Below are 25,815 nucleotides of genomic sequence, written 5' to 3'. Positions count from 1 at the left end.
GTTGTAATATTTGATGGCTCACTTAATGGCTGCACGATGCACATTACGTTGCCTTTAGGCCGTTTATGTCCCGCGGGCGAAAATTTTCAGCGGAACAGGACGCGTGAATCACAGTCACAGCCACTCCATATAATAGTATATATTATATACATATGTATATGCGTATAATAATAAACGTGATTTCTTATTTAATAACGTTTAAAAACCCTTGACTGATGTTCAATCAAACCAATCAAATCCTTAGCATAAAGATTTAAGGACCTTTTTCTATCTTGTTGTGGCCGCACACACAACACAACCCAAAGAGTACCATCTGTTTAATTTCTTTCATTCATATTACACTTTATACGAATTACACGAGGTCCACTTTAGAACTGTAGAAATTTGACAGTAGATATCTTTAATGAGTGGCTCACTTTACATGCATACCGATTCAAAGCGATTCTTTACAAACCGACTTTTTCAAGATCGATTCTTTTCTTCGTGATTCGAGTCGATCTTCAAATCAATCTGTTTGAAAAACAATCGGCGTCCCTACCCTGTGCAGAATCAGCGAAAATCATATCGCGGTGCTTAAAATCATCGCTCCCTCCCTCCCTCCCTCCACCCCCGCGGTAGCGGGACGCACGTAAGGCGCGTTTGACAGGTGCTCTTCCGCGAGCCACGTGCGACGCGAGACGGCTCGAGAGCCGCGGACGAGAAACAACGCGCACCAATCGAGGAGCTCGCGACTGCAAAGAAGTGGTGGGAGCCGCACGTGGGAAGAGTGACGGAATAAAAGAGAGAGAGAGAGAGGGAGGGAGAGAGAGAGAGAGAGAGAGAGAGAGAAAGGGGGAGGGAGTGAGAAGGAGACAGAGACAGCGACCGCTACACTTAGCTATTTCATTACCTTCACTCGATCCTTGGCCGCAGTGTACACGGAGCCGCGACCACGTTCCGTCCGCGCGATCCTCGGTCGCGAGAACGAGATATCGATCGACGCGATCGAACCTCGCGCGCGCGCGCGTGCGCACACACACACGCGCGCACAGCAGCAGCACAGCCGCCGCGCGTGAAACACGGATGGATCGCGCGCGAAGTCGCGAGAACGCACAGTGAATCCCCCGAAAAGCATCCCCCCTCGGAGGTGAAGGACCAGACACGATTTCGCGGGATTCCGTGGGAACAGGTGAGGGTGACGGGCCACCTATATGAGGTGCTGGGATCCTGGGAGGTCATATGCTCGTTGTCCTGTTGAGAGTCCTCCGCTCTTCAGGTACGTTCGCGTGCGCGCGCGCGCTGCGCAGTATCGTTAAAAAGTCAAGCCTTGAATACTAGAATATTTCTGTTCTGAACCACAACTATTTGATAAAAATTTTTAGCAATGTGTAAAAAAACAGTTTTACATCGTATAAAATTGTTTAAAGGAAGAATAACAACCTTCCGGCGTAAAAGAAAATTTTCTTTTATTTCAACATAAATGGCCCGGACTATTTGTAAACATTATAAATCCTCCCCTTAAAAAAAATACAAAAAATATACATTAACACCTGGCACGACAGTGGCAGCAGTTAAAAAATATCATCGAGTGAACTTTTACTTATCCTAAAAGTTAACGAAGGTAGTAGCGTCGCTTTTAATGGACACTTGCCGCGATTAACACGACGGCGAAGAGAGCGCGCCGCTCTCGTACTCGCTCTCGTTGTCGCTTCACCTCGCAAATCGGGTGTCGGGCACGCGGCAAAATTCACCCTCGAGTTTCCCCAACGAGTGTCCGGGGTGAAATGTGTAAGTTACACCCCTGAGAGGAAGGTGTCTCCTCTTCTAGCTTTGTTTTTCCGGAAACGCGCACGACGTATTCTCGTTGAAACATCCGGCGAATGGGAGAATGCAGAATCTTATTTGCTTGATGCTCATGAAAGAGGCTTAATGAATCTCAGGGTTATTCAACGAAGCAGATGGACGAAGTTTCAGATTCGAGTTGGAGAAGTCTGACGAGTCCTGAGATTCGTCGAAAGTGTTTCATGGAGCTTGAGATTACTCAAAGAAGCCTGATGAGGCTCAACCACTCGTTGAAGAGTATTAACGCGCAGGCTGCTGAAAAAAATTCGTCACCGACGAGTTGCCCGTCGACAGTCGATTGTCGTATCTTGCACGAGAGGTTGCGGCTTTTCATTCATTTGCGGACGCGTATACCTTCTGCTCAAAAAGTACACGGAATCACTCGTCTAAATGACGCGCGTTTATGATATTTCGAAATCCTTTCCGCGGTTAAGTTGGTACCACTGTACTTGACTTCCTGTCAGAATTAGAGCGCGATCTATCAATTAGTTCGTTCGTGGCAGCTATTTGTGCCAGTCGACTTCAGGTGTCGTTTTTACGATTTTTACGATGTCGAATATTGTGGAGCAAAGAGAGAGCCTCGAATTTTATACTTCCAACGAAATTTCTTATATACCAACACCATAAGAAATGATGTGTTAAATTTAACATGTTTCATGTGTCTCAAATCATCCACTCTCATTTATGTGCTTATTTAACATACAGCAAATATGTTAAAAAATAACACACATAATATGTAAAAAATTAACACAAAAATTTAACATTTGAATGCCGTCAAGAATCACACAGTTTGTGTTAAATTGACATGCTATGAATGTTACTTCAACATTTGGGAAAAGTAATGATCTATGATTTGATGAAATTTGATCGAATGAAAATGTTAAACTGATATAATCTATGTGTTAAAAATCCAATCTTTATATAATACAACACATGATAACTGTTGTAATGAGGAAATTAACACATTTTAGGTGTTTTAACATATAAAACTTTAACATATAAAATATGTCAGAGCAAGAATTCATGCATTTACATATAAATTGTGTTATTTTAACATTTAAAAATTTTATCTTAACACTTGAAAATAGTTAATCTTAACTCAAGAAAGTCTAAGTAACACAACAACGATATGTTAAATCAACATACGGCTGTGTAGAAAATTTCACACAAAACTTTCTACACACAAAAAATTTTAACAAAAGTGCAAAACGTTTTTAACTGTGAACCAACGCGTCGAAGTGCTAGAAAAAACATACGGGGGTGACTGTATTTCAAAAACATAAGAGTGTGAGTGGTATAAATTGCTCAAAGAGGGTCGTGCAGCCGTCGAAGACTCGCCTTGTCCTGGTCGCGCCCATCCACGTCAAATACTGACGAAAACGTCGGAGAAGAGCGAAGAAATCAGAAGAGCTCGAAAATCGCCGTGTGAGTGAAAGAGAGATCGCTGCCGAGCTTAACGGCTATCAAACGGCTCTGTCCATATCATTTTGACCGAAAACGACTCGTGGATTTTGCATCAGGATAACGCACCATCGCTTCTCCTACGTGACTATTTGGCCAAACACACTCGGCTAACATCATCCGGCGAGCACTCTGTAATTTTTTCCTCCTGCCAAAACTCAAATTATCGCCTCGTGGTGAGCGTTTTCAGACGACTGAGGCAGTAAAAGAGAATCCGCTGAAGGAACTCAAGGCCATAGCAAAATCGGCTTGTGAAAAGTGTTTTGAAGGGTTGGATCGAGCGTTGCCATGTGTACGTTGCGCAGAATGGGGACTATTTTGAGAGCGACGAAATAAATTTACCTGAATAATTACCTGAGTACCTTGTGCTTTTATTGGCCGAGACTTTTTGAGCGGAAGGTATTACGAGATCGAGCGGGATCGGTTATCCGAGTCAGCCGAATTTGCGCTCTTGAAGAAAGGTGTCCCGGCTTCACTCGCGCGCGCGTGGATCTCTCGCTCTTTCGCCGAAATCCATTCAACGGCCGCTCGCGGTCGTTTCTTTCGGCGGCACTTTCGCGCGCGGTGACTAATTGCGGCAGCGCGACACCGGTGAGAAAGACACGAAGAGGCGACGCCGCGCGGAGCGAAGGCGCGCTCTGCTGGCGGTGTTCGAATTTTATCGCCGTTGTTGCGAGCGCTCCGTTGCGCCGAAGTCTCGCTCGTAAAGGCGGACAGCTGAAATTTCACGAGCGAGCCGCGAGAGACGAGAGAGAGAGAGAGAGAGAGAGTATGCGCGGCCCATTCGTCATGCTCAAAGGACAAGCCGTTATTAACGTTATCGCCAGCTGTATCATTTGCAAATTGAGTTTGCCCGTTTGATCGAAGCGCGCGGCGGACTCTCGACGGCCGAGCCGCCGTGCTAATCCGTGGAAATTCCCTACGAAAGCGAGAGCAAGCGGCGACACGAAAGACCTCTCGCGACCCAATCGCGGGATCCACACCCCAGTTTCCCACAAAAGTGGGATGAATCCATCCGAGGGTTCCAAGGATTAAGTTTCCTTTCCTTTTCGATTTCTATGCCACATTCATATCCAGCGAAGTGCCTGCAACGCTTTGAGCGACTTGAGCACACTTTGCTGGTGTAAATACTGGTAGGAAAAACTGTAACTATTCAAATGATTTCGAATAATCTTTCTCGAGGACGAGTCAAAAATATCCCGAGTGTGAAACGAGTGCGAGAGCCAAAGCTCTGTGAATATTTCCTCTGGTTCTCACTTTAGGATTTCATATTTTATTTCATCCTCTGTTTAATATCTAGTGCAATATAGTTGATATGAATGCCGCAAAAATATACCGTCGTCGCCGCCGCGATTTCCAATCGGTGTCAGTCGGACGACCAATTTTCGGACCAATTTGAGAGTTTTAAATGGAATCGACGCTGCCGGGATCCGGGAAAATCCTGAGAAACTTCTGCGCGAAGGACCTCTCCCTCACAGACGAGCCCGCGCACTCCCGGCGTGCGTTTCGAGTTTCGAGTTTCGAGCTTCGATCTCGTAGAGATGCGCGAATCAAGAATTTTTATATCGAATCGAATCGAATCGAATCGAATCGAATCGAATCTACGAAATTTCACTCGAATTCGAATCGAATCCAATGAAATCGAATCAAATCATTAAAAAATGCTCTCTAAGAAGCTCCATTTTTAAGATGGTATTAACATGATTTTTACTCCGTCTATTAGTAAGTAAATGTGGCTAGCCAAATATCTTGGATAATATTAAAGCATTAAGCAACAAGCTCTGTGATTGGAATCTCTTGCAAAGTCCTCAAAATTAATTTTCGCTCTCCTAATATATTCACTGGTGGGGATATATTGTAGAGATGTGCGAATAAAGAATTTTTCTGTCGAGTCGAGTCGAATCGAATCGATGAAATTTCACTCGAATTCGAATCGCATCATTAAAAAATTTAACATGACTATTAAACATGCAAATAATGATGGAAGATTTTAATATGAGAGGGAATATTGATATTGTAATATCATCTTAAAGTGAAATATATATTTAAATATTTAAAGTAATTTATAATTAAGTTATTAATTACAAGTTAAGTTAATTACAAGTTAAGGGTTCAAATATACAGGCCCAGATGGCCCGTTTTGTAGCTGATGAGCACGCAAACGATAATATATTTGATTTCTATTCAAATTATTCGTATTCGAATCATAGGGATTCGGGTTCGAATCGAATCGAATTCGAATAGTTCGCACATCTCTACGATCTCGGCGTCTGTCTCGAGTCGGTGCGCATTTTATAGATACTTCGCAGCTCGTTCGCGCTTTCGCGTCAGCCCAAACCGCTCGCTCCAGCCGCCAATATTCTTCAACGAGGCTTAATTGTTCCACGATTGAAACGTAATTCCAACTCAGACTCGGCGGAGCGGCCTCGGCAGTCGCGATCAAACGCGGGCCTCGCGAAGTAACGTCTTCCGAGAGGGAGAGAGACGGATTGTCGCAACTGCGCGATCGCCCTCCGGACGATTTGTCTCCCTTTTATTCCGCGCTTCATTATGAAACGCCGTCTCTCGTCAGGAGAGAAAATAAAACGCTGCTTCTCGCTGTCGGTGCTGGAAGCGCAGAGAGAAGAGGAGAGAGGAGAGAGGAGAGAAACGCCGGCCGCTGCAACTCTGATTTTAGCGCCGAACAAAGAGCGCGGTTACGTAAAAGGGCCAATTAAATGCATCGCTCCCCGTCCGCTCTCGTGCCCGCCGCGGGACAATCGCGGTCGATCCGCGAAAATTGACCCGATGATGACTGGCGCGTCTCGCGTCCCACTCTTTTCGTTTTTTTCTTCTCTCTTTCCCCCCCTCCCCTCCTTCACTTCTCACCGGGAAATCGGCGAACGCGACGCGCCGCGCGGAAAGAGGCGCGACGCTCTAGTTGCCGCTGTTTCTCCTTTATTTCTGCTTTTATTCGACAAACGGCACGTAACACTTTAATTTTAACACCCACCCTCCCTCCCACCCGCCCGCGCAGCCGCCTCGCCTCGCATTCGGACCGCGCGCGCGGCGGCGCCGCGCCGAATAATGGCCGCTAATTATTGCCTTCCGCGTGCTGCGAGAGCGAGTGCTCTATCCCTGTCTATCCATTGCGAAATTCTCTCTTCCCCCCGCCTGAGATTTCGTAACACGCGTGCAAGCGGCGAAGGAAACGACATGACGAAGCCGTAGGACTCCCGAGCGACTCCGACGCGACCGGTCCGCGCAAAAAGATGGTCGCCGCTGCGAGCGCGAGGACAGAAATAACGCGTGCAAGAAATCGCGTCGCAGAAAACAACTCGAACCGAATGTTCAATCGCACGATAGAGCACTAATTTTTCCCAGCAAAATTCTCGTCCTCCTTCCGTCCCCCTTCTCGTGAAGCCGCCGAATTTCGCTTCGCGAAACCGCTGAACCGCTGACTCGTTATTGGAGTCGTCCTTACCGTCTGACTTACTTCACCTTCCAACGGACGGAGAAATTCTCACGTTATGCAGTCAGACCGATCATTTCCTCTAATTCAGTTCAGCCAACGTGCGACTGCTGATTTGAAATAATTCGGGTCCAATTTAGCTCGATTGCACTGATTGCGCAACAAAATTTGCACAACCTTGAAACTCGGCTCTCTTTGCGCGATTTGTTCGGTATGCAATTACGCTTCATTTGTATTGCACTGTGCTGCTTCTGTCGGCTAAAAATCGCGCGATTTAATTCCCTACGGTTGATCGCCGGTTAGCACGTTTCAAACTTTTTGTTTGAAACAAAAGTTTTAAGCATGTTTCAAATATTCGGTAATTTTAAACATACGGTTCTTTTAAACATGTTTCCTTTTTTAAGTGTTCAACATAAATTTCGGACGTAAAATTATTGATGGTGTATATAAATTTGATCTTTCAAATCTATTTCTTTCCATACTTTTGCACGCTACAATATCACGCATAAACGTATTATTGTACGATTATTAAAAAATAATTACCATACACACATGCATATATTATGTATATTTACTTAGTAATTTACATTTTGTTCATATATATTTCATAGTTTAATCAAATGAAACGATTTAAAAACTTTTTCCCAATGCGGTTCGGCACGCGGTCAATGCTTCAACAAAATAAATTATCCTTTATGAATTTCCAGAAAGGAAGTTTTCTTATTAAACCATCGATTGCGTTCCAAATTGCATCAAAGGTCAAAATGTTCAAACTGTACTAAAAACCAAATAAATGTGTTTAAAGTACGTATGTGTAAATACGTTTATAATATGTTTTTTATGTTTCGTTTGCATGTTTTTTGTGCTTGTTTAAAACATATTGAAAACATAAAAACGGCTTTAAATAAAAAAGCATGTTTTGTTTAATATGTTTGTTATCAACTATGTTTGGCGCTGATCACTTCTGATTGCGCAATAAAATCTGCGTAAATTGATCTGCGACTTGATTCTGTTTATTCCACTTTTTTTTTTGGTAGTGGATCTCCCACAGCCAAGAGAGTGAAAAGAAAAGAAATTCATTGTGAAAAGAAATGAATAAATTAATAATATACATGTTGAGGTAAAAGCACGGAAAGTCGAGAAACTCGAAACATTTCTTCTTTTAATTGCGTTATATTTTTCCAACTTGTGGAAAATGTTTCCTACCTACTTCTAATACCGTTTTAGAAAGGAATGAAATATCACTTAATATAATAGTGGTAATTTGATAATTTAGTTTACTTTTGTCTTCTCATTGATTATTGAGTTTCAACTTCTAAACGTCAATTTTTTAAACGTCAGCTGGTAATTGTCCAAACTATCTTCATCGGCAGTGCGCTTGCGACGTTCCGGTATCTATTATTACGACTTTCGATTTTCTTTAAAGTTTCTTACGACCGACAAAATATAAAATTTAAAGCAAGACATATTTGAGACAAACACAAAGCCGCGGCGGCTGATTTATTAAGGAAAACAGCGCGTTCCTTGCAAACCGGGTTGCTAATTGAGACATTCGCCTTGCGACCACCTTTTTCAGTCGCATTAAACTTTTACCGTTTGCTAAATCCTGCGGCTCGAGTCCGGTTGGCGATTTTTATTCGGTTTCACTCAGCGTCGCCGTCCGTGCGACAATATTTGCGACACCCCGAGACGTGAGCCGCTTTTTTTCTCCGCAGTGTGGAGGAAGGAATTTTCATGCATCGGTGGAAAGATAAGAAACGCGCACGCGAGAAAAGAAATAATTTATGGCACGATCAAGCGCAACAATGTGTATGCAAAATACGTCACTGACCCATCGCGACCCGTGCTCGAATCAACAGGCATTCTTTCGCCGCCATTGACACGCGCTGCTCTCTCGGCGATGCGTATGTGTGTGTATGCGCGCACGTCTGTGTCACTTCACCCAGAGATCCGGCGATTTAAAATTCGGAGCCCGACAAAAGAACGAGCGAGGCCGGGATTGCGATCGCGACCGGCGAGCGATGCCGTTACTTTTGTGCCGCGACTCCCTCATTATCTGTCCTTTTATGTACTTTACGCGTCTCGCGCTGTCATTTCCATCCACGTGAAACCGAGCGCTTTCAGCCGGATAAAAACCTCTGCCCCCCTCGCCGTACCCCCCCCTCCCCTCCCCAGCGCCCAGCGCCGTGTGGCTTTCGACCGGCAGCAGGTCGCAGCGAAGGATTCACCTTTCGTCGCTTCACCTGTTAAAACGTCCCGCGAGCTGCCCACGAGCGAGATACGTCTCTCGGGCGCAGTCGCTGCTGAAGAATAGTTTCTTTCTTCAGCGATCTCCCCCGACTTGGCTTCAGGGTCTCGACCGCGCGCGCGCGCTCTCGCTTTCGTTCAAGTGTGAATTTAATCGCGCCTCACCTCGCAGATCGGCGAGCGATAACGCGCTTCGCGATCGAAAGATCCTCGCGAGTATTTACGTAAGAACGGCAAGTGGCCGTAAATGTGGCGTGGGAGTCGACCAGTTCACATGCAACGTTTCCTCGACTTTCTAAGTTCCGATAGAGCGCGATATACGCTCCGCTCGGCGTTGACCATCGCCGCTCGTTCTCGGCCGCGCGGGATTCCGCCGGAGATCGCGGCGACGGCCGTCCCGAGCATTTTCACGATTGATTTTTTCACGATTGCAGTCGCGCCGGAAATCGATCATGCGAGCGTGGCGGGCGCGGGGGGATTTCGTAACCGTCGATCCAAAGGAGAGACAGCGAGGAGGAGAGACACTTTCCATCGCGCGCGCGTCCGCGCGCGATTACGAATACTAATTAACGGTGAAATTGGCACACACGCGTCACCGATTGCGCTCACCTACGACACCCCGGCGAGGAAGTTCTCCCTCTCTCCCTCTCTCTCTCTCTCTCGCTCTCTCTCTCTCTCTCTCTCTCTCTCTCTCTCTCTCTCTCTCTCTCTCTCTCTCTCTCTCTCTCTCTCTCCTTCTCTCTCTCTTCTCTCTCTCTCTCTCTCTCTCTCTCTCCCTCTCAATTGTAGACGCAAATGGAACGACACGGCCGGCTAAGTGGAGATTTCCTCGGTGAAATTTAACGAGTCTTTGCATTTCTAATGGCAGTTCACGGCGAGTGACTAAAATTCGCGCAATATACTCTCGCCTACTTAGCATGCATAACAGGACGCGGCCAAAAGCCTATGAGAAAGAGGAGAGGACACATAAAAGATACATTTTAATGGGGAGAGCGCATTGGGAAGAGTAAGTGGTTGGTCGAAAAATTACGGCTTCTTTCGATCGCCAACCTCGCTGTCCCTTCGATATTTTAAGCGTCGATTATTTCAGGTCATTTTATGAATAAGAGTTCATTCCTTGCGACAAATTGCCGTATTTATGTAAAACAATATATAGAATATATATATTTTTAATTTCATCATTAATATATTATTTTACGAAATTATGTATACAAAATATTTCTTCTTAAAAATTCCTAGACGAGAAGAGTTCTTTCTTCAAGGTTTATTCCTAACGAGAAACTACCATATTTATGTAAAACAATGTACAGAATATTTATTTCTTTGAAAAAATTTTGTCATTACTATTATTTTACAAAATTATATGTACAAAATATTTCTTCCTAAAAGCTCCTAGACAAGAAGAGTTCTCTCTTCGAGGTTCATTCCTAGCGAGAAACTGCCGTATTTGTGTGAAACAATATACAGAATATTTATTTCTTTAAAAAAATTTAATCATTACTATTATTTTGCAAAACTATATAAAACTGTATGAAATATTTTTTTCTTAAAAGCGCCTAGATGAGAAGAGTTCTTTCTTCAAGGTTCATTCCTTGCGAGAAACTGCCATATTTATGTAAAACAATATACAGAATATTTATTTCTTTGAAAAAATTTCATCATTACTATTATTTTACAAAATTATATGTACAAAATATTTCTTCCTAAAAGCTCCTAGACAAGAAGAGTTCTCTCTTCAAGGTTCATTCCTAGCGAGAAATTTGCCGTATTTATGTAAAACAATATAGAGAATATTTATTTCTTTGAAAAAATTTCCTCGTTACTATTATTTTACAAAATTATATGTATAAAAATATTTCTTCCTAAAAGCTGCTAGATGAGAAGAGTTCTTTCTTCGATAAATCCGATATAAATAGACATGATACAACTTTTATTTTTCACCCACGCTGCTGGATGAAATCGAATCTTTTCGCAGATTTTTCTTCCCTTATTAATCGTTTACGAGAAAGTATTCTTAGAAAAGAGAGAACTTCCCCCGTTCCTACGCCATTGACTTTCCACCAAACAAAGCCTTTGAGACCGTACGATCTCAACATAGGAACGTTCGCTCGTAATGACCTGAAAAATCAACTCTTAAAATACCGAGCGGTATTTAAAAGACACCTTGTATACACGTAAGATTACCGTCACTAAGCCGCAACAATACTTACTACAAAAAATGCTTCTCCCGACTATAATCCTGTCAGTGCGTGAGATTATACGGTTGCAAATGCCGGACTCGTTTTTCCACACACATACAGCGCGCGTCGTGCTGTACGTGTGTAATTTCCTTTTTTTTAATATTTCCACGTACTCGCTCGCGGGATTGATCTCCGGGAGGAAGATTAACGCTCGCGGAAATAGCCGCCGCATCGGCGAGCGCTCGAAACTCCCCGTGGCGTTTGCGTTATTAGTGCTAATTGAATCGGGCCGTATAAATACCGCGCGCGGAGGCTGCGACGATAAATTCTCGCCGTCGGCCTACTTCGCCGCGAAATCTACATACGGTAATATTGTCGCGATCTCGAGAAAATATCGCCGACGACGGCGATGGCACGACGCGGCGTGGCGCAAGAGCAACCTACGTGAAATCGTCGCAACCGCTTATCGTAGCGAATCGACCGCGAACGACGTCCGTTTATTCTATATTATTCTAACAATAAGCTCCGCGGCGGCGGCGTCGCGAAAAGTGTCGCGCATGAAATAGGACGTTTTGTCTCGCGCTCGATCGGGCTTGATGCGCGAGAACGGACGAGTGGCCGAAAAGCGACGCCGGTTTAGATCGCGCGACGCAGACGACCCTCTCTTTCTCCGTCTCGAGGTGGACCGTTTCGTTAATCCGGACTGGAAGCACCACGATGCTGCACAACAATAAGTAATAAATCCATTTCGTCCTACTTCAGCGAACACACACAATGCGACGAGCCGCTCTCGCCCACAGTCTACATTGGGAGACGTGCGAATCCGTCACTCAGTAAGCACGCGATACCAGACGAATCGGAACGCGGAGTATGTCTTTCTTTCCACTGTGGGTCAACCGAATTCCTACAGCATACATCAATATGTGTAGATCGATCAAGTAGTATGATCGAATTTAAATTTTGAATTGAAATTAATTTTTAAACTTTAGTCTCTCGGAACTTTTAGCTCCAATTAATTCGAATTTGAATTAATTTTTTTAAATTCAACTTTTGGACTTAACCTAATTTGATTGGTTCAAATCTAAGTTAATTTTCAAGCTCGACTTTTGAATCTAGTTGAATTTAATTAATTTGAATTTCAGGCTTAATTCGAATTTTAGGAATTTTTGTAAATTCTAATAATTCAAATTTGAGATTCATCGAATTGGGTAGATCAAGCTGGATTTATGATTAATTTCAATTGTTTACTCGTTTACTATAACCTACCATTGTCATTATTTATTTGGCTTGATAAATAATACTCAATTTTTTATTTATTTCGCTCAATATGGTGAATTAGTTATTTTAACTGATTCGTTTATTCCAACTTATTTATTAATTAACACGTGAAATAAATACATTAGCATCAATATGTATATATTTTTATTGGAAACCGAGGCTTGTAAAATCTCCGCTTGCCAGCGATACCGAGTCTGTCGCTCTCGCCGTTCTTTCCAAATTCCTCGAGAAAATGCCGGAGACTTCTCGCAGAGCGACTATGAAGGAAACTCTAATCGGTGACGACGCAAACCGCGCAATTCGATTATTCCCCGACCACAAGGAACCAGCTCGATCGAGTCTCCACAAGGGAATTTCTCGGGAATTAAGCACACTCACCCAAACGATTACTTTACGTCTCTTGGCGAGATGCAGGAAGCAAGACGCGAGCGGGAATCAAAACTCGTAAACTCGTAAACGATTCTCAAGCAGCGATTCTAATGACAACCGCCGCGAGCCGCGTGTTTGGAGAATTCAATTTCATCGTGCGCCGAAAGATCTCGACTAACCAGCCGCCTAATGTCGGACACCGCAATCCGACGAAGCAAGCGACGGTGCGGGGTTATCGAGAAGATTGCTTAAATCGCGTCGCGCCGCGCCGGGACGAGGAAATCGCAGCGGTGGCGGAAAAGCGCGCGCGTAGACGTGAAATATCAAGGGATTCGATAGCGAGCGCAGCCCCCTCCCCCCGCCGCCGCCGCCCCCGCTTGACAGGTCGACTCCACGTGGAGTCGCACGCTTCGCTTCGCTTCGCCGCTACGTTCACCGAGGCAACGATCGGCCGCACTTGCACTTTTTAAGAGAACCTGTTCCCGCGCGCCACACCCACGAGCGACGTGAATCGCGGCGAGATATCGAGATACCGCGCGGAAAGAGCGCGCGCGCGTCCAGAGCCGAGGAGGGACTTCCCCGTTATACCCTTCTCCGTTCGCCGCTAACGCGAACGGTAACGCGATTACGCGGGGATATATATCGCAGCTGCTGCGAGCGCGCGCGCGCGAGAGAGAGAGAGAGAGAGAGAGAGAGGAGAGTCCGCGGCTGCGTCCAGCTTGACACACGCCGTGCAGTGTGTGCTTCGACAGAGGCTTAATTTGCCAAGCTGAGTAGTCCTCTCATTAGTCTTTCTAATCGTTCCCATCGCGCGTCTGCGCGTTTGCTACGACACGATACAGCATACGATATGATACGGTATGTCAGGACGCGGTCCTGGACGTGGATGGAGCAGACGGCTGATATCAACGCGTACAACATGTACGCGAACGATCGGAAGGAGTAGCGCGTGTGAGAAGGGCCGTAAGTTCTGTCTGGAGCTTCGGATTTATGAAGCTTCGCGAGGTGAATTACGATTGAATGTCGAAGGATGCTCGGATACTCGGAGATGCGAACGACGCTAATCGCGCGCGGGATCTCGTTGAAATTAGTTTCATCAAAGGCTATCTCGAATCTTCGAGCAGGGTAGGAAGATTCGAAGCTTCCGAGTTCCGAATATATGAAACGATATATTAGAGATGTGCGAACTATTCGAATTCGAATGCCTATGATTCGAATCCGAATAATTCGAACAGGCATCAAATGCATTATCATTTGCGTGCATCAGTTACAAAACTCTGGTCGTCTGGGTCTGTATGTTTGAACTCTTAATTTCTAATTAACTTAACTTGTAATTAATAACTTAATTAGAAATTATTTTAAATATTTAAATATATATTTTACTTTGAGATGATATTGCAGTATCAATGTTCCCTTACATATTAAAATCTTCCATCATTATTTGCATGTTTAATAGTCATGTTAAATTTTTTAATGATTCGATTCGAATTCGAATTTGAAAAAATGAGATTCTATTCGATCCGATTCGATATAAAAATTCTTGATTTTCTCACGCACATCTCTACGATATATCTCCACCAGCGAATATATTAGGAGTGCGAATTAGTTTTGAGGACTTTGCAAGAGATTCCAATCACAGCTTGTTCCTTAATGCTTCAATATTATCCAAGATATTTACTAACTAGCCATTTACTAACAATAGACGGAGTAAAAATCATGTTAATACCATCTTAAAAATGGAGCTTCCCAAAGAGCATTTTCGACTTGCGCTGCTTTTCTTTTTTAATCAGAAGAAAACGGCGGCTGAAGGTCATAGAATTCTAACAGAACTTATAGTGATGTTGCTCCATCAATTAAGACATGTGAATATTGGTTTAGACAATTACAAAAGTGGTGATTTCAATGTTAACGACAAAGATCTCTCGGGACAAGCAGAAAAGCTTGAACATACAGATTTCCAAATATTATTGGACGAAAATCCAGCACGATCCGTTTCAGAACTCGCCAGAGCATTAAATGTTGACAACAATAGCTAAACGTTTACATGATATGGGAGAGATTCACAAAGAAGGAAAATATGTTCCACATCAATTATCGGAAAATACCACTGCGAACCAGTTGTGAACATTTGCATTTCGTTTACAGCCAGACAAAAAATAAAGAGTTTTCTATCGAACTCTTACTGGGGGTGGAAAATGGATCTATTTCGATAATCTCAAACGAAAAAAATCATGGGTTGATCCAGGTCAAGCAACAACAGCCGCTTCGAGGCGCAATATTCACGGTTCAAAGATATTGCTAAACAGTTAAAAACATTTCGTACTTTTGTTAAAATTATTTGTGTGTAGAAAGTTTTGTGTTAAATTTTTTACACAGTCGTGTGTTAATTTAACACATATCGTTGTTGTGTTACCTAGACTTTCTTGTGCTAAATTAAGATTATCTATTTTCAAGTGTTAAAATGATATTTCCAAGTATTAAAATAATACAATTTGTATGTAAATGCATGAATTCTTGCTATGACATGTTTTATATGTTGATAGTCAACACCTACAATGTGTTATTTTCCTCATTATAATAGTTAACGTGTGTTAAATGTATAATGTTAACATTTCTGGTATGTGGAGATTGGATCTTTAACGCATAGATTATGTCAATCTAACATTTTCATTTCATTAAATCCATAGATCATTACTTTTCCCAAATGTTGAAGTAACATTCATTGTATTGTCAATTTAACACAAACTGTGTGATTCTTGACGGCATTCAAATGTTAAATTCTTGTGTTAATTTTTTACATATGTGTGTTATTTTTTTAACATATTTGCTGTATGTTAAATTAACACATAAATGAGAGTGGATGATTTGAGACACATGAAATACGTTAAATTTAACACATCATTTCTTACAGTGTATGTATTTGGATGGAATCAAGATGTTGTGTACCGTGAACTGTTAAATCCGAATGAAACCGCACCGCTGATCGTTCTCGACAACAATTGAATACAAATTGAAGCGAGCATTGGACCAAAAATGATCATCAATTGCGAGTAAACGGCGCAACGGTGTGATTCTTCTTCACGACAATCGACTCGATCTCATGTCATTGCGTTATCAGTGAAGCAAACGTTATTAAAGCTGGAATGAGAAGTCTCACTCCGTGTATTTTCCAGACATTGCTCCATCCGATTATCGCTTGTTCCGGTCGATGCAACATGCTTTGGAGGATACACACTTTCATAACTTCGAATAAGTGCAAAAATTTGTTGGATCAATTCCAAAGAAGAATCTTTTTATCTTCGCGGAATCCATCTCTTGCCAGAAAGATGAGGAAAAGTTGTAGAAAACGAAGGGAAATATTTCGACTGAGGTATTCGTTCATTATTTTGCTTAATTAAATCAGTTCTTGAGAGGAGAAACTAAATCTAAAACTAAATCTCACTCCTAATGTTTAACTCATAAGACCGGCTGGCGATTTACCCTATTTTAGTATATTTTCTCACGCTTCTTCTCGTAGACTTTTTCTTGTTTTTCCTTAACATTCTTCGAATATCGCATATTGGAAGGCAATTGAAAGGCATCTTTCCTCGCTCAATTATTTGATATCGAAGGTAATTGAAAAGTGAAAGCCTGTTAGTCGAAAAATGAAAACTTCTTCATATTATGCACATTATTATAATAACATGTTATTAAACGTGTTTCGTGAAATGAAAAAAAAAACCAAATATTTCGATCCTCCATTTGAGTTCTTCTTAATGACAGTGAAGAACACGCGTGAAACATGTATACGTAAGAAATTATGCAATATTATCGCGGCAATATAATTTTCTTACATCTTCTTCTCGATTCATCGAGAGTGGTTCGTCAAGCTTCATTTCTACATTTCTGATACTGCTTTCTTTCATTCTGTTTTTTATTCAACGTTAATTGTTCGAGCGTTTCTCGTCGACACGTTACGTCGCTCGACTCGGTCGATATAATTGTTTTCGCTCGTGGTATTTTATGAACAAAAAGTGCTTCTACGTGCCATGTACTAATGACTTCCCGATAAGTTTTTTTTAATGGGAGTCGGCATGGCGATAGGAAGATGGTAGAGAAAGTAGCGGGCAAAGAGCCGAAAAAATTCCCGACGCCTCGCCGACGAGGATGGAAAAAGAAGGTTGTAATGATTATTCGGCCGGCACGAATACTTTCACAAGCGGGAAGAAAAAAAAAGAAAGAGAAGAAGAAGAAGAAGAAGAAGAAGAAGAAGAAGAAAAGAATGACTTTATCCATCCGCTATAAACGTCGTTTTTGCACGACCGCGATCTGTCGGTCGATTAATGTCGGTTATCGATCAATAAATTCGAGACTCCTACCTTCCGCATCGCGTATAAATAGAACCTCGGACTGCACGTGCGCGCACGTGCGCGCAGCACTACAATGTACTCTCTAAATTTCTTCGGGTGAAATTCCTGATCGGGAAGCGGAATGATTCAACCTTCAATCTCGAGTGAAAATACTCACCGCGCCGCGCGAGTTCATTCACAGAGATTGAAGGATGAATCTGACGTGAAGAATCGAATTCACCCTCGCCGATTGAAACGTTCACTTGCATTGGATTAAAAATCCGCTCGTGGCTCGACTGAAATATTCAGGTCGGCATTCGTGTAGTTGCACTGAGAGAACGAAAAGTGGCAACGATAATCGCGTAGACTATTTCTCCAGCCAGTGTTACCACTGGCTGTTAGCGATAATAACTACGTGTGCGTATCATAACCGCTATGTATTTTCGTTGGAGCAACAAAAAGATGCGGGGGTAACTATAATTTTAGCAACGCTGAACACTAAAATGTTCTTTTGTAACTTTCTATCGCTAGGGCGGATGAATTTTCACCTATAATTTGTTTTAATATTTTTTTTTTAAGCGTACACATAAACTGCAAATATTCGGTAAAAATTTGTAGCAAAATGTGCTAAATCAGTGTTAAATCGTATGCAATTTTTAAGGGAGAAATAACCTCTTATTGTAAAAAAAAAAAAATATTTCTTTTGTTTCGGCATAAATAGTCTAAGATATTTATTAGGTATAGCAGTTAATTTTTTTCCGATGAAATTCACCTAGCTCGGGGCAAATTTTGAAATTGAAATTGAAATTGAAATTGAATTCTCCCGCTCTTTTGCGGTTTCGAAGCGTTGACATTTAACTTTCCGAAATGACGCATGGCGTCTGGCGTTTGTAGCGATCGGATCTCAAGCCGTATTTAGCGAGAATTCACTCAAGGACATTTCTACACGGAAAGCAGTTATTTTTCGCTCCACCTACATCTTCTTGTCTTGTCCAACGAAAAAAAGGAAACAGCGGTTGCAACATGCACACATTGGGACAATGCTCGTTAGAAAACATTCTCCCGACCATAAATCCTCAGCTGCGCGATTATCATTACAAGTACCGAGCGCTTTCCTCTCTCAGGAGCGGAGCGCGAACAGGAACGGCGCGAACAGGTAGCGCGCGCTCGTCTGTCACTCGGCGAAATGTCAACCGAGAAAGTCGCCCGTCGGGAATCCAATCCGTCTAAAATCGGCGGAAACGCGAGCCGCATATGACGCCGTAAAATGATACTAATCAAATCACGAGCGACGGACGGACGGAGGAGGAGGAGGAGGAGGAGGAGGAGGAGGGGAATGACTCTCGGCTAGCCTGGCGTCATTACGAAATCGTCCTTTTTGCCGTTGCGCAGCGCTGCAACCTTGCACCTCCTCGCGCAGCACGAGCGCAACAAGGTGAGTGCATTACTCGAGCGAACGATCCCCGCGATCCTGTTCGATTATTACACCATCCGAGCGGAGATCTGGATGCTTATTGGAACGTATCGTCGCGCTCAGCGCGGCAATTATCATTCCGCGACTGTAGACCGACGTAGAATCCACTGCAGAAACTGCGCGATGCTGATCTCATCCATTGTCGCGTCGCGTCGCGTCGCGTCTCGGCTCGTTTCTGACGCTCGCCGGCGCCGAGCGAGAGGATTCGCTGCTTGCGCCTTAAATAGAGTAAAACGTCTCCGGTAGTCGGTTCTGCTCTCGCCAATTTATTATTTACTTTCTTCTTTGATTTAAGTCTTTGGTTTGATCGTTGACTATTATTTGATTTTTAATTATCGGTCGATCGGTTAAAATCTTGATTAAAATAATTGGCAAGTCGGTTGATGAAAATTAATCAATCGTCGCGTGTAATTATGAATATCTTAATTGATCGATGAAATTAATCGTTAAAAAGTACGATCGGCGTGGAATGAAAACGATCGAGATTCGGACGATAATTACGTGTGATTATTATTTACCAGATGTTTATTTGGATGATTCCAATCAACGGGAATTTCAATTAAACCAACGTTGCGCGAAGAGAATTCTCCTGGAAGATATTAACATTTCCTTACGCTGTAAAAAGCAATCTCACATTCAAACATATACCATAGAAGACTGTAAATATTTTGCGTATGATATATATATATAGGATGTCCAGGAGCAAAAAATTGTGAAGATTAATCAGATTAAATTGAGAGGAAGAATCAAGTACCATTTTGCAAAAATCGCAATAGTTATTAAGTTATTAATGATTGAAAATGATCATATACATAGGGGCTCTTTTAATTAATAACTCGAAAATTTGCACATTCATTTGCAAAATAGTAAAGTACTTTTTCGTTCAGAATGATCTAACCTACAATTATTGTGCCTAACGATAGATACAAATATGTTGAATTTTGAACCTATAAGCATGATAGCCGTCATAATTGTAGGTCAGGTCATTCTGAACACAAAAAAGTCCCTCGCCATTTCAATCATTAATTATTTAATAATCATCGCGATTTTTGCAAAATAGTACTCGACTCTTCTTCCCGGTCCGATCCGATCAATCATCAAAACTTCTCGTCTCCAAAAGATCACCCTGTAACCGGACACCCTGACACAAACTTTCACATCATAAGACATTTCGCATCGAAAAGATGCCGGGGGACGTGCCATTAATTAATTACCGTAGCGCACAAACTCGGACCTCGGCACGAATGCGTCCCAGCTGCACAATACAGTGTGTGTGTGTGTGTGTGTTACGGTACATTGTTCGAGAAAAATGCGTGCGGTTTTGCCATGTAAAATGTATCATCGCCGAGCGGCGATACCGTTCCGAGAAACCGAGAGACGCGGGGAGAAAATCCGCAGGGCCATACCTGTCGCGGCTCGCCTCGCGCGCGGTGATTGCCTTTGAATACATTCCCAGACACACGTACACACACACACACACACACGCACGCGCGCGCGCCTTACATAAGGAAAACAAGAGAAATTGTATCATTTTGTTCGGCGGGGCCGCGCGCGTTCACGCGCCGCCGAAACTTTCACCGCGTTTATTACTAACGTGCTCGTTACACGGAACGACGGCCGACCACGTCGTAGCCGCTCCGTCGTTCCGTTATTCCGCTTCCTGCAGCGCGCGGCTCGTTTTTGGCGGAAAGAGAACGCCCACGTGAGACTGTCGCCGCGCGCGCGTTTTCCGATCCGCCCGCTCGCTCGTATAATCGCGGAAATCTCGTCGCTGCGCTTCGGGCGAGCGAGCCGCGCGACGAAACGTCCCGCCGCGTGTTATTGATCCTTTCCGGTCTGGCGATTTCAATCGGAGCCGCGCATACATTGTTCCTTACGTAAGCGGGTTGACCAATTCCAGGATAGCTGGAACGTTCTCTCGAATTTCTCCTCGGCGGGGTCGAGCGGCCGATTATGGCCGGAGCGCGCCGACGGAAGTGCGCTGAACGGTGGCGCGCGAATTCGGGCTGTCGGGTTAACTCCTTCGGTGGCGAGAAAGAAGAGGAAAACCCCGGTTTTTTGCTCTTTTTCCCTCTTTTTTTGCCCCGCTCACTGAAGACGGTCGGAACGAAACGGCGCGGCGACCGAAGCGTTTCGGCGACTCCAACAGCAGCCAGCCCGTCCCCGCTGCTGCTGCTGCTGCTGCTTTCTCTGTTTTATTTCGCTCCACGGCTATATTTCTTCTCTTTTTTATCTGTACCTTTTTTTTTTATTTTATTTTGCCTCAAGACTTCATTCTAATTCACGGCTGTTCACGCTTGTCGTGACTGAATGGGCCTCGCGATTGAGATCTCGCGCTGGTCCCTCTCGTTACCTCATTCACTTTTTCGGTGAAGGATATTCGAGCGAGAGGTCGAGGAGAGGTAGACTGCGAAAAGGTATATTGAAGTGAGATCGACGAAAAGTACTGGACGAAATATTTGGCTTTCACCTGTGAGAACACACGTCGCAAAATAAAATACCAGGCATACCTTACTTTTGCCATACTTTTACGCAAACGCAAATATAACGAAACGCGCCATTGGAAAGAAGGAACAAAAACCCGTGGTTGCCCGAGCGGCACGGTCAGTGACAGAAATATCGCGACACCTTCGGCTCGACGAACTTGAAGACTCAGCCGAGCAGGCTGAGGGGGGAGGGGGGGAGAAGCAACAAATCTTTCCTCATTAGACACGAAGAACACATAAACGAAGTCGTCGAGCGAATGTGTCGCACCCTCTCTCTGCCGCTGAAAGACCATTACCTACGTGTTTGCGTGCCCGGGTGCAAAAGAACGGGCGATTTACAATGGCGGCAAGTTTACGGGTGAAGCGTTCAAAGACCCAGCGAATCGCTCTCGTTGAGGCCAAGCCGAACGAGCGCCCGATGTATCGAATGATCCCACGGGAAAAATGACCTTTGCAGGATGCCACGGAAGATCGGCGTCTACGTTAGCGCGCTGCTCGTCCTGCTGCTCGAGCTGACAGCATCGACCGTGGTCCTGCCGAGGCCACCCTCGTCGCTCAATCACATCCGCCATGATCAGCGGGAGTTGTCCGCGCGGAAGGCGGTCGAGGGCAAGTCTCTGCACGGCGTCTCGCGGAATATCGCCGCGGGGAGGCCCGACGATTACAGGTAACGCGATATTCGCCAACGGGCTTTTATTCCCAGCTAAGTCGCGAACGGACCGTCCCCTTCGCGTCCTTTATCCGACTCTCTCTCTCTCTCTCTCTCTCTCTCTCTCTCTCTGAGAGAGAGAGACCGATCTATCGACGACATTCCTACGCCGCTTACAAGTAAACCTCGGCGAACGTCAGACGCCGATTTGTTTCCAATTTTTTACAGTTAATTTTTATGTCAAAATATGAAGAAACCCGTTATCATTTTTAGCTTGCATTAATTTTTTAAATTTTTTCGAAATTTTTCAAGTTTTGCACGAGTACACTGTTTTATACATATTTAAAATAATATTTCTGAAAAAAAAAAATATATATATATATCTGATTTGTTGAAACTTGCGCACACATGTCGCCGATTATGAATCAGAACCATTTTGTCAATTCAAAATGGTGGATCTAATATCGCTGACGTCATTGTTGAAAAAGTGTTCAGTTTTATGTTACATTCGACATTGGGTGGTCTTTCGGCTCAGTATCCAGCAAACAAACTCATTTTAACGTCAAAATCTGGTAAAAAATGAACAAGAAATGAACAAAAAAAGAATGAACGAAAAGCTTTAGAAATTTCGAAAAAATTGAAAAAATTAATTTAAGCTAAAATTGATAACAGATTTCTTTATATTTTGGCATTAAAAATAACTATAACAAATTGGAAACAAATCGGCATCTGACGTTCCCCGAGGTTTACTTGTTAGCTGCACGTCTCTCGCGATCCTGTTGCTTCGGCGAGAGAAAAGGCCCCAAAAAGAAATATTCCATTTTTTTTTAAATGATTTTTCCCACAGTCTTATATTCCAAGCGAAGCCATTTACAGAAAAAGGATTCCTCTTTCGAGAAACGTGACCCATTTATCTAAAATTTATTAGATATTATTCCAACTGTTTTCCTCTTATTTCAAGAGGATTCCTCTTATATCGATTCATTTTCCTCTCGTATGAAGAGGAATATGTTGATTTGAATGTCGGCTTCTTTCGTTCAGTCACGCTCCACCTCCAGACGCGAACGAAAAAATAACCACATCATGAGTCAAAATATTTGGAACGCTTTTGAAAAAAGATATGTGTGTTGCTGTAACATATAACGAACATAATTTACCGATATTTGGTCAAATACAGTTTACAATCTATTGCAACAAGTTGAGTAATATATTCTTTCTTCTAATTAATTTTCGTACAATATTGGTTATTGCACGACGAACATCTTTATAGCTACAAAGTCCATAACAAAACTGATTGAAAATTTGCTTGTCATCATGATGTTATTTTATTCGTGCCTACCTATTGTGAAATGGAGCCAGAAGTACATCTATATATATATATATATATATATTACTTTTCGCTATACATTGTAATAATTTTTTAAAAATAAGTAATATAACCAGTAAGAATAAATGATAATCCTTTTAAAAGAAGATTAAATAATCTGTGTATAAGGGGAAATTTATATTAAAATCAATAAGATTCGCATCACATATATAATATATAATTCCACTAACTTTAAGAATAATGTGTTTAAAATATTTTCCTCTTAATCTTAGAGGCCTCTTTATATAATAAAATTCTCTCAAAATTTAGACGATTCTGAAATTACTTTTCTTTTTTAGTATTGTTTCAGTGAGAGAGCGTTAATCGACTGGAAGATTTTAGTTGACTCGGGTAATCAAGATCGACAGTTAATTATCAATCTCATCGCGGCTGGTTGAATTATTCTCCATTGCGTATATGGTGATTGATGAATCTTTTGCCTGTTAATTCGCCCGTTATTCCTGTCACCCAGGATCTTCTCATCGATCGAAACGTCCAGCAGCGTCGGGCTTAATGGACTGAAATCTTGCTCGATTGGGAGAATCAGGGCGAGCGTCGAGCGAAATTAGAGAACAATTTCTCGATCGATCAATCTCCCTGTGACTTCATTGACTTCATATATCAGTAATCGATAATTTCTCGTCGTTTCTCGACTGAACTGTTTGCGACCGCACCGCGACAACGATTGATCAATCCTGATTATCGATTCGCCGTATTGTTTCGACAGTCAACTGCAATTTCCACCCGACTAGCGCCCAAACTCGGTGCGTCCGGTTATTCATACGTATGCGTGTCACGTGATCAATTCTGCTCCAGTCGGGAAAATAATACACACACGTCGTGTGCTCCGTTCGAGCACAAATATTCGTCTTTCGAATATTTCCTCCACATTTTTCGTCTCTTTCTCTCGCACGCCTCGCACATGTTTATTAGCCGCCGACGCGCGGTTACCGCTCGTCAATTAACACTTTCATATTTTTCATCATGTCACCCACTACAAACAAATTCTAATATCGGCGCCGACGTGACTGACACGCGCGCGCGAGTGAACTCGGAGAATAACGCCGACATCGTGTCCCACTTGGGACGCGTAACGTGAAAAGTTCAGCAGTCTAATTAGTATATAGAAGTCCGCGATTCCCGCGCGATTCGCGAGCGAGCTGGTGCGAAGCTGAACACGCCCGAAGAAGCAAGCCGCGACCGGAGATATATCCGAAGTGCCGTGATTTTCCCTTTACCGCTAATTAGACCTCCGCCTCTCGTCGAACGCGCCGTCGGGCGATGCGCGAGATCGCGCCGAGTGAGATTCGGCTCGAGATCAGGCGCACCTCGCCTCGCCTCGCCTCGCCTCGCCGCCTTCCTCCTCGCTATCGCCTCGCCGGATCGAGCGGCCTTTTCCACGGCGCCCGCGTTTTCTTTTTTCCCTTTTCATAACCGCCGACTGCTATCGATATTATATTCCAGCGCCGTCGCGCGCGTTGCCCCGGCAATTCACTTTCGCTCACGTGGCTCGAGCAGGCCGCACCGCGCCGCGCCGAGCGACGAGCTCGTAATACGAAGTTGCGAGAGAGCGAGCGAGTCTCGCGATGAAAACTCGCTTAACCCCTTGACTGGGCGGGTGACGTGTATACACGCATCGAAGAAAAAAATATTGGGAGTACAAATTAGTTCGGTTCGTTTTTTTTTCTGTTAAAAGATGTATCTATCTCAAAACAAAATGAATGAACAGATCAATTGAAGTATTTCCCATCGCTGGCTACTACTTTCTCCCATTTCTCAGGCAATTTTCGAATTCCATCTCGAAAAAATGACTCGTCGTCTTTTGAGGCGATTCAAGGTCGGAGCCAATTTTCGATATCCGCGAAAGAAGTGAAGCGGTGACACCTGCCAAATCGTGCTGCATCCTTCGGAACAACCAGTAGTCAGAAGGAGCAATGTCCGGAGAATACGGCGGGTGCGGTGAAACATCCCATTTGAGCGTTCCCAAATATTTTTTTACGACTTTTTTGCGACATGAGGCCGAGCGTTGTCATGAAGAACGCCTTTCAACGTCTCTCGGTCTTTCAGTTCATAAGGCACCCAATTTCCTTGTTTCTTTAATAATTCCCATATCTCTCAATCGTACGGAAACGGCTTGAGTTGAGTCACTCCCAATGATTCTGCAAGCTCCTCTTGCGTTTGACTCTGATCTTCTTCGAGTAACACCTCTGATTCTTTGTCCTCGAATTTTTTTGGCTGTCCAGAGCGAGGCTTGTCTTCGACACTGAAATCCTTCATCCTTGATACGTCGAAACCATTCCCTATATGATTTATCAGTTGGAGCAGCGTCACCATAAACTTCAACAAGCATTCGATGGGCTTCAGCTGCACTTTTCTTCCAATTAAAGCAGAAAATTAAAACCTCCCGCAAATGCTGCTTGGTTAACACAAAATTCGACATCTTCAACACTGTAAAAAGCAAGGTTTTTGTATGAAACTCAAAGCGATATAAACTGAATATTATTGGCAGATGTCTAACCTCTCTGAAACCGCCAAAATCGGCAGTCACTATGAACCATTCGTAACAGCCGGAGCCATCTTTTGAAAACGGACCGAACTAATTTGTACACCCAATAGTAAAACTATTGTTCTTTGCATACAATTGTGAGTATCATACATGTGTTTGGTGTCGCTGAATCCGAATTTGATATAAAAATTTCGAAATG

At 43.4% G+C, this 25,815-nt stretch overlaps 2 protein-coding genes across 3 annotated transcripts in view; one reads left to right on the top strand and one right to left on the bottom strand.

The window, feature by feature from the left end:
- Positions 1–25,815, bottom strand: part of LOC105189129 (unconventional myosin-Ie) — an 80,335-nt gene that overhangs the window by 26,064 nt on the left and 28,456 nt on the right. The window lies entirely within an intron of this gene.
- The window catches only part of LOC105189128 (uncharacterized), a 32,488-nt gene continuing 7,607 nt past the window's right edge, over positions 935–25,815 (top strand). The window contains exons 1-2 of one of the 2 annotated variants that reach the window (XM_011151035.3): positions 935–1,255; positions 21,553–21,762. In XM_011151035.3, coding sequence (XP_011149337.1) covers positions 1,191–1,255; positions 21,553–21,762 — 275 coding nt within the window. In that variant the 5' untranslated portion in view covers positions 935–1,190. Of the gene's footprint in view, positions 1,256–18,442; positions 18,571–21,552; positions 21,763–25,815 lie in introns of those variants that run through there. The other variant, XM_011151037.3, reaches the window with a different exon arrangement.

Source organism: Harpegnathos saltator, unplaced genomic scaffold (genome assembly GCF_003227715.2).
Source record: "Harpegnathos saltator strain DR-91 unplaced genomic scaffold, Hsal_v8.6 scaffold708, whole genome shotgun sequence".
Classification (NCBI taxonomy): Eukaryota; Metazoa; Arthropoda; class Insecta; order Hymenoptera; family Formicidae; genus Harpegnathos; species Harpegnathos saltator.
Note: the sequence above shows the minus strand (reverse complement) of the source record. Positions and strands in the feature narration are given on the sequence as shown.